Below are 9881 nucleotides of genomic sequence, written 5' to 3'. Positions count from 1 at the left end.
GGGTGGGCGGTGCGAGAGGCTGGTTTTCGCAGAATCGGGCTCCTGTGAAGAGAGCAGGTATTAAGCTACGCGTTGGGCTGGCTGCTACCAATATGAGCGGCCTGGATGGGGTCGAGAGGACCCTTCTCCAGACCAGCAGCCCTAATACTCCCGACCATGCCCCAGGAGACCCGGACCAACACCAGCGCCTGAAGCTCCGCGAGAAAACCGAGGCGTCACAGGTGATGACGGAGACGGGTGGAGGAGGCTTGGAGACCGTCGCGCTCCCACAGCCCCAGCTTCCAGAGGAATGTGGAGCCTCCCACGACCCCGCGGTCTGTGGCCGTACTCCCCAGACCCAGGTCGGTGGGGATCCCGGTTACGGAGCGACCAAAGCGGGACTAGAAGAGGTTCCGCCTCCCCCGGAGCGCGGGGAAGCCGAGTCTGCGTCCATGGCAACGGACTGCAGCCTGAACAATAGCTGTCAGCTTGTAGAGCTGGGCGGCCCAGATGCGGAGAAGGCCGTAGAAAGCTGCGGCGCAGAGAGGTCAGGGTCAGAGGTGATGGCGAAGGCGGAGGAAGTGAACACTGAATTGAACACCATCTTCTCGGTAGCACTGGATGAGGAGGTGGTGAATAAGGAAGTAGTAAAGGAGGAGGAGGTAATGGAGCAGGAGATGGAGGTAGAGGAGAAGCCAGGAGGTGAAGAAATACAAATGGTAGAGGAAAATAGAGGGGTAGAAGAGGTGAGGGAGGAGGCAGGGCCCCGGATTATGGATCTGCGCATGAACCCCCTAGAGGCCATCCAACTGGAACTGGACACGGTGAATGCTCAGGCCGACAGGGCCTTTCAACAACTGGAGCATAAGTTTGGACGGATGCGTCGACATTACCTGGAGCGGAGGAACTACATCATTCAGAATATACCGGGCTTCTGGGTCACTGCCTTTCGGAACCATCCCCAGTTGTCCCCCATGATTAGGAGCCAAGATGCAGAGATGTTAAGATATGTAACCAATTTGGAGGTAAAAGAACTCAGACACCCGAGAACGGGCTGCAAGTTCAAGTTCTTCTTTCGAAGAAACCCCTACTTTAGAAACAAGCTGATTGTCAAGGAATATGAGGTCAGAGCCTCTGGCCGAGTGGTGTCTCTTTCCACTCCAATTATATGGCGTCGGGGCCATGAACCCCAGTCTTTTATTCGCAGGAACCAAGATGTCGTCTGTAGTTTCTTCACCTGGTTTTCAGACCACAGCCTTCCGGAGTCTGATAGGATCGCTGAGATTATCAAAGAGGACCTGTGGCCAAATCCACTGCAATACTACTTGTTGCGTGAAGGAGCCCGTCGAGCCAGACGTCGTCCAATAAGGGAGCCAGTGGAGATCCCCAGGCCCTTTGGATTCCAGTCTGGTTAAACTTTGCCCTCGGGACTACCCCTGCACAAGGTCCCCTGTCACCTTTTTCTGGACTTGTGCTTAGGCAACAGAAATGGGTATGCCTTCTACACCCTCCTCCCCCGCCCCGACATTTCTGCAACATTTTTCCTCTGGACATTTAGTTCTCTCAGCCTCAAGATTGAGACGTTCATGGTCATGCTTCACCACTTCTACACAGACTTTGTGCTGTTCTGAATTACTGTTACATGCTGCATGGCCATTGTTCACAATACTGCTAAGCCAAGTAAATGTTGCTCTGAATTGAACAGCCTTTATCTGCACTGCTTGGACTGTTTGTTCTCAGGGCCTCTGGTTTGGCCCTTACCACCTAGAATTCTAGCTTTAGTAGGAGCCCATTCTACTCACTTTGCTCTGCAGTGCAGGCGTGTAGTTTGTGGACAGTTACAGGGCATTAATAATATCAAGAGGGAGATCAGCAGTGGTCCACTTGGTCTTTGTGATTTAACTGACCGCGCTGCCCCTCTTGTACCTCTGGTCACCTCCTAATGCTGCCTGCTTTTGGCTGTGCCCACCCCCCTTTGGCTATTACCTATTAGATGGACGAACATCTTCCAGGCCATTATCAGCCCCTGTTTGGTTTCTGGTAAATCAGAGTCTACAGAACTGATGGTGGACCCAAGTTTCCTCCCAGCACAAGTTTCCTTTCCAGCTGTTCCATTCCTCTACATTAGTTCCTCACTGCCTCTTCCCTCGACCCCCATTATCCAGGAACCCTATGATCAGGCGAATGTTTGAGGTGACAGGTTAGACCTTGTCCTCATGGCAAGAGTAAAGTTGGTGTCTAGGCTTTCTTAGCTTGAACTAGCAATTCATACAAAACCTAGGTACTTTCTAGAGCCTCCATTCTTTCCTCATCCTGAACATGATTAAGTGTCAGGGTAGGGTAGCAGTACACTTTGTCTCTTATCTGTTAAAAAGAAAAAGACATCTGTGAAAGCATACTTTTTAGCTTAATTTGGCACTCTCCATCATTTTCAGGGACAAGTAGTCCTATAAAAGAGACTCTCAGAGTTTATTACTCTTTACTCTCTTCCCCACTCTCCATCCTCCAACTCTTAGAGGGCTTAAAGGGAGACATCCAGATGGAATGAAAAGTGATATCTAGTTCATAATGGATGGAAGAACTAAAGAGATTGTGATGGTGTCCTAAGAAGGGGAAACTGAACAGACCATAGGCAAAAATGAGACAGGTAAAAATTGGGCCTAAAATTAAGACTGGCTGGCTGAGAGCCTTAAAGAAAAAGGTCTGTTAGTGGTGATGGATGGAGAAATACTTTTTCTCATGATTTTTGATGGGAGAATTGAAGGGGATTGGAGTGTTAAATACCTTGCCAAGAGACGCGTTCTTTAAAGAAATAAAATGCAACTTGGGGTGCTTTCTCTCGTTTTCATGTGAATTTATGCAGAAGGTTAATACTGTGTCCTTTATTTCACTAGTATTTGGTAAAATCCTGTTGTTTTCTCTGTTTCTGCTTACTGGGAAAATTGAGCTGTATAAGATTGCTTTCAATTGGGAACATTTGGAAAACTAATCTTTCCAGTACAATAAAGACTTAAATGAATATTCGTAATGGTTTTCAACTTGTTCTTGTTTCTGTCAAAACTGTAGTCTTAGAAATATGAAAAACTTGGTCTTGTTAGATTCTGAAGACTGGAAATTGTTGTCTTCATGGGAGAATAACCTACAAAAAATGCGTGGCTTGATGGTCTTATGTGATCATTTGCCCTGGTAACGACTTCTTAGTAATTGATGTGTCTCTTTTCCTAAATAGCATAAATACTTGTGAGATTGCTCTATCAAATTGGAAGTGTACCATTGGCATATCTGTTTTTATATGCATTATGATAAAAGCATATTACTGTTAGATTTCTTATTTTTCATTCTGACTGGAGAAATTATTAAAAATAACAATGTAGTTTAATGAAGTTCTTAAATGGATTCAATAAGCATTAGTTCAAAAACAAAAGTAGGGCACACTACTGCACCTTGCAAGGTAGGGAGGTTTGTTGTTTTTTATTGCTTTAAAATGTCAACAATTGACAACTGATTATGATGTCACTTTTTTTTCCATAGAGTTTGTATAACACCATCACCCCCTTCACTTCCTTAAAGCTTCCATGTCTATCCACAGAAGTAATAATTCTCAGGTCATTCAGGCTCTTTTAAGTCACTTTTGCGTTTAATAAGCACACATTCACAGAGTTCCTATCATAAGTGATATATTCCTATATCCCATACTTTCTCAGCTTTAAAAACTTGTTTGTTCTTTTCTTCAAATCTTAACGCCTATCTGTGTTAAATTCTTCAAGCCTGTCATAAATAACTCTTCTGCCTTATATTTTTTCTGTTCCCTTTAGGGAACATGAAAAAAAAATTTTTTATGTACTTGGTGTACTTTGTAGGAACTTCTGTTCTAGAAAATAACATAATTCATTTCAGTAAATTCCACAAATTTTAAAGCATTCTATTTGGTACCCTTGGAAGATAAGTATAAGAAGATAAAGTCCATTCCCTTATTGTTAAAGAACTGGGGGGCAATTAAGCCTTCACTACATCTAGCTTAATGTGTTGCACATAGTTGTCACCAGATAAATATTCACTAAATGACAAAAGGGTCAACTCAAATGGAGAAAGAGAACAAAATAACCGAGTATCCAGAAAGACTTTTGATGAGGTAATGAAAAAAAAATGGTTTTCAAGGCATTTGTGAAATTGATGTCAAAAATATTTGCAAAGCATTTCTTAATTAAAAGCAAATTTCTTGTTTAATTAGAAAAAGTCCAAACATAATACATTTAACGTTTCACTTGCCGTTTTAACAGAGCATTAAGTTTGGATCAACTATTATGTGCTTTGTTTTTGTACATCTTAAGGTGACTTACACTGGAAATTGAAAGGGGTTAGACTCTATACATGTGCTGTCCAATACAGTAGCCACTAGCCACCCGTGGCTATTGAGCAGTTGAAATGTGGCTAGTCCACATTGAAATCTGCTGCAAATATAAAATACACACTGGATTTTAAAGATTGGGTATGGAAAGAAGAATGTAAAATCTCAATTTTTTAATACTGATTGCATATTGAAATAGTATTTTTGATACAGTGAGTTAAATAAAATACTAAAATTAATTTCTATTTATTTTTTTAAAAATGTGGCTACTGGTAAATTACACAGGACAGCATGGTTCTAGATTTCTTGAATATCTCAAAGCACATAAAAATATCTGTAAAAATTAAACATGTTATTACTTTATCCCCATGAAATTTTTTTTGACTAGGACAAGGACTATGTTAAACAATAGAGGGTCTCTAAACAGATATAACTATATCCTATACTTAAGAATGTAATTTTGAATATTTACTGCCCTCAGAAGAATAGAATGGGCCAATGTAGTTAAAACATTTTATTATCCTTCTGGAATATGCTCAGATGTAAAGAACTGTTGATATCACTGAGAAATGTAGAGAATGTATATATATTGAAGTTTAATTAAGTCAATAGAGTGATTACTTGTAATAGGCACTTAATTCTAATCTTCAAGTTCTGACTTAGCACACTACAATTAAGAGTTGTGTTGAGATGGGTCTAAGATCTGGTGGATATGTGGCAGTGTAGGTGCTGTTGTAAGCGACCATTTTACGTAATGGCCAAACTTCTCAGTTACTCTAGAGTCAGTTTTGATAAATTCCCTCTGATTAGCAATTAAAAGCATATATTTTGCATAGCTAATTTTTAAAAGATATTTTATAAAGTCTTTAATAATACATGGAAGAATGTGGTAAAGCATTTTAGTTTCAGCAATAAACTTATTTTCTATGGACCAGAAATACTATATGTCTAGAATAATTTAATTTTAACAAACATAGTGGACAAGTATTATTACTATGTTCCAGTGTTTCATGTCTGTCTCAGATTATTTAAACTGTATCCTACTTGGTCTAATTCAGCTTTCTTTTCTTTCACTTAGTGCTTAATTCTTTGCAGATGTCTTCCATCTTTGAACCTCTATACACTTATAGTTTCATAGTAGAATTTGACATTGATTTTATACTTCTTGCACTACAATGTATTTAATGTAGGTAAATCTTAACAAAAAAGAATAATAAAAATTACCAAGTCATCATTTATTTATTTAAAGCCCATTGGGTCAAACACTTTACATATATCTCATTTAATCTTTACAACAGTCCTGTCAAGTTTTTTTATATTCGTTTTGTATATGAGGAAACTAGCGTAGAGGAGTCTGATCTGCTCTGTGCAAGCTGATCTGTGAGTCTGATCTGCTCTGTGCAAGTTGGTGACTCAAGGCCTGAGAACTAAGGGAGCTGGTGGTGTAAATACCAGTCTAAGAGCAGGAGAAGGTATCCCAGATCAAGTACTCAGGCCGGAAGCAAAAGGGGCAAATTCCTCCTCCTTCCATCTTTTTGTTCTATACAGGCCCTCATGGGATTGGATGATTCCCACCCACATTGGGGAGGGTAACCTACTTTTTTATTCCACCAATTCAAATGCTAAATCCAGAAATACAGGCACACCCAGTAATAACATTTAATTTGGGCACCCTTTGGCCCAAATAGACACAAAATTATCACACCAAGCATACAAGGGTATGAGGTCATTCATGTCAGGGATCTTGTCTCTGATTTCTCTTAGATTATGACTTTTTTTTTTTAACATCATCACAGGGAGCCAACATAATGAAATAATCGTGTGTGAGAAAAATTTAATTTTGTAACAGTGACAGCCTAAGTAAAATAAAGATTGTAATTTAATTTTAATAGTACATAGAGCATCAAACATATGTTGAAAACTCATGCCACAGTTCTTTTAATGAATGTATGGTCTATAAAATTGTCGTATAATATTCTCTTCAGAGAAGTTTAAGCTTTAAAACCAAGGGCAAATTTGAGTCAGATTATAATTTTAAAGACCACTTCCTCCCTCTAGTGACCAGAAATGGGAATACTATATTCACAAGCATTTAAAAAACCGATCCTCAGTGTGTATGTGTATCACCCCGAAGGTGTGTCCGGGAAATTTCTCAGAGTTATTTTGGTTATTACAAAGAATATGGATACTACTGATGTTCATTCGGGGCATTAGGGATGCTAGACGTCCTGCAGTGTGAGGGATAGTGCCCTATATAATTATCTAGTCTTAAATATTCAAGTAGATGAAAAAACTCTATTAATTATTTAAACCTAGAACCTAGTATTATGAAAAGTTGTTTACATATGAAAACAATGTTTTGCACTGTTTTATACACTGTATTTTTGAAAACAACCCCTTTCATCTATTCTAAAACATTGATTGTAAGATAATGTCATTACTTTTACCTAACATCAAGAATGAAAACAATTGCCAATTAAATTCTGACACAAAGTTTTCTAATACTTAAGAATTTAAATTTTATCAACAATCAGCAGTGAAAAGGCAACCCATGGAATAGAAGAAAATTTGCAAACTATGTATCTGAAAAGAGGATAATCTCCAAAATATAGAAGAAACTAATGATTCTGGAGGTATAACCATCTAACTACTTCACCATGTCATAGGCATGCCCATGCATTTAGAAATTAAAATAAATCTTTTAAGAATCACTTTTTAATTTCTTCTTTAAAGTACAACTAAGATGTTATATTGATTTTTCTTTTTAAAAATAGTGCATGATGTACTATGTGTGAATGTCAACAAAAAAAGTTATAAAACATTTGTTATAAGAAGGAATGTTATTCTAAGAATGTTATTTCTGTTCTAGAATGTTTCTACAAGCTCAATTTGATTGCCCCTGTATAGACGATTTTGCTGGCATCATGGCTAGACTCATGGGTCCACACTTGGTTTAATGTTCTGTTGCGTTGTTTTGAAATTCTCAATAAATTTTGAACATAGAGGCCCACATTTTCATTTTGCACTGCCTATTCTATGGTGGTCATGACCGCAACTGACATAAATAATAAACTTTGGTTTTGAAGTAACACTTATATACATTTTTAAAGTGCTTTAATATCTGTTATCTCATTTGATCCTCACAATTAAGCAGCAAGAGACGAGAGTGAGTGGTAGAGAAGATATAACCTTAAAGTCAGAAGAAGCCTGAGCTCAAGTCTGGTCTCTGCAGTAATCTGGAATAGTAATTTAATTTTTCTGATCCTTAGAGGCTTCTTCTGTTAAATAGTAGCACTACCTGCCACATTAATGTTGATGTGATAATTATGCAAAATAACATGGAACATGGTAGGTACTGAATAAGTCTTTCTCTTCTTCTAGCTCTTCTGTCCCCTGACTGTCCCAATGTGCAAGACATAAAATTTGAAACAGAGATTTAAATGATCTGCCAAGTGTGTTATTCTGGGTCTTCTGAAAAGCAGAGGTCAAACTGGGATTAAATATGCAAAGGTTTTATTAGGGGGGAGGAATTTCCAGACCACTGGTCTTACAGGTCATTTGTCTTGTGACCTTGGCGTTATCAGCTCTGTTATAGGATTCTCGAACAGAGAGACGGGATATTGAGGCTATAAGTAGAAAGCAACACTTATTAATGCCAGCACCTGCTCAGCGGATTCCTATCTAAAGGCTGAACTCTAATTGTAACATAACAAGCAGTTTTTATGTAGTCTTGTTATTCCTACACAGCTACAGAGGTAAGAACATTAGTTGGATAGCAAGCTATAAATCAAGAGATGTGAGCTGGAGAGTCTTTGAGGTGGGGGAGGTAGCTATGGGAAAACATGTTAGCTGGAGAGTCCTGGACAGGGGTATTGGGGGGAGGGCAGTCAGGAATGGACCTTAACCAGCTGAGACAGTCATTTCTGCAAGCCCTCTCCCCTTCACCCTTTCATATGCCTCCTCTCCTCTCAAAAGAATCTACTATGTATCTGTCCTTGTCTAGCTGAGATGAGGAGAATGATATTCATGAAATGACCAATAAAGTTAAAGATAGACGAAAAATAAGAACTAAATTGGATGGCAAAGCTCCTAAGAGCTGTAGAAATTCTATGGACTATCAGAATGGTAAGGTAGTTAAGGAAGGTTATATGTAGGAGATGAGAGGAGGCAATTTGCCAATTAATATATGTCTGACCATGGGGGAGTTAACTTCTTTGTTTATGAAATTAATGCATTTACAATGCCTAGTGAAATCTATATGAGGTAAGCTTGAATGGAGTTTTAAAGAATGGGAAGGCTGTTATTAGTGGAAAATGATTCTATTAACAGGAATAATCAAAACTAGGAACAGTGATGTTACAAATAGTAAAGATACAAATCTTTAAAAAAATTTAATATACATAACAAGAGAAAAAACTTCACAGGTAGTAGCTTTATGCAATTTTATAATTTTCTGTTGCAAATAGCAAACTATTTTTCTCCTGATTGGGAAAGTTAACTTTAATTCAGCATTTGTTGTTCTCTGCATCCTGGCTCAGGATAAAATCAAAGAGAATTAATCTTTCAACAGTGTAAAGAAAAGTAAATATTTTAACATTAACATTTTAAATGTTACTTAAAATATCTTAAGACTATTAATACCTTTAGTGCCTGAAAACAGTTAATTATTGTTCCTGTGCTGCAATGAATTATCACAGGAGCAAATTTTGGCAAAAGTTTGCTGGCTTCACATCTACAGGGATTATGAAGCAGGAACTATTTTTTGATTAAGATTATAACCTGGGGATAAGCAACAGATAATATGCATAATTTTAGAAATTAAAATCCCCTGAGATTACATTTCTTCCTATAACGCTTAAAGGCTAAATTTGCAGGGTTGCTCCTGTGTAGGGCACCTCAATATAAGGAAAATACATTTTGCTACTTACATTAAAAGTGAAGAGGAAATATTGTTCAATTGCTTGGTAGGTGTTGGCCAAAATATATAAACTTTAAAATCTGCAAGGAAATTTGAAATTGTCTTTTATTATGTCTTGTTAGGATGCGAAGTTTCCCTTTCAGTTGTTCCTAATTTTTTAAATGATCACACTTAACACAGTAACACGAAATGAACTTTTCTTAAAAATCTAACTCTGTCCATCTCAATTCTTTGGTAACAGCCATGAATCTATACATTAAAGGCCTGAAAATTGCTGAATCCACTTTACATGAGAAGCCCGATGAGCTGACTTGAATAGACAAAAAATAACTCTTCCTACCTTTAAACAAATATTTTAACAATTAATTGCTCTGGTGCCTTGGAAATTCATTCAAAGCCTCAGAAATCCACATAAACAAAATTCAAGTTCTCACATGCTTGAGTTTGGTCTGCATCCACTTATGCGGGCCAAACCTTTTCCAGAATGATGTAATTCAAAACATTTTGTAACACAAAGGATTACCCTAGACTGACGAATGCGATCACCAGGCGCAGTGAGTTTCTCGCGCGATATTAAGACGCTACCGTCCTGACGTCACCAGTTGCTATGGAATTATTCTCCCCAGAGTGGAAAAG

General features: G+C 38.3%; 1 protein-coding gene across 1 annotated transcript; it reads left to right on the top strand.

Annotated features, from left to right (window-relative positions):
• On the top strand, nt 1-3007 carry TSPYL1 (TSPY like 1). The gene has a single exon (XM_006926101.3). The coding sequence runs from the start codon at nt 93-95 to the stop codon at nt 1392-1394; it is 1302 nt and encodes a 433-aa protein (XP_006926163.1). The 5' UTR covers nt 1-92; the 3' UTR covers nt 1395-3007.
• Nucleotides 3008-9881: the final 6874 nt, after the last annotated feature.

The sequence above is a fragment of the Pteropus alecto genome, unplaced genomic scaffold (genome assembly GCF_000325575.1).
Source record: "Pteropus alecto unplaced genomic scaffold, ASM32557v1 scaffold79, whole genome shotgun sequence".
In the NCBI taxonomy this organism is placed as follows: Eukaryota; Metazoa; Chordata; class Mammalia; order Chiroptera; family Pteropodidae; genus Pteropus; species Pteropus alecto.
The sequence above is the reverse complement of the archived record's forward strand: the minus strand, read 5'-3'. Positions and strand labels throughout refer to the sequence as shown.

Excerpts from the sequence above, each read along its gene's own strand:
- TSPYL1 (XM_006926101.3), top strand. The coding sequence starts at position 93 with ATGAGCGGCCTGGATGGGGTCGAGAGGACCCTTCTCCAGACCAGCAGC.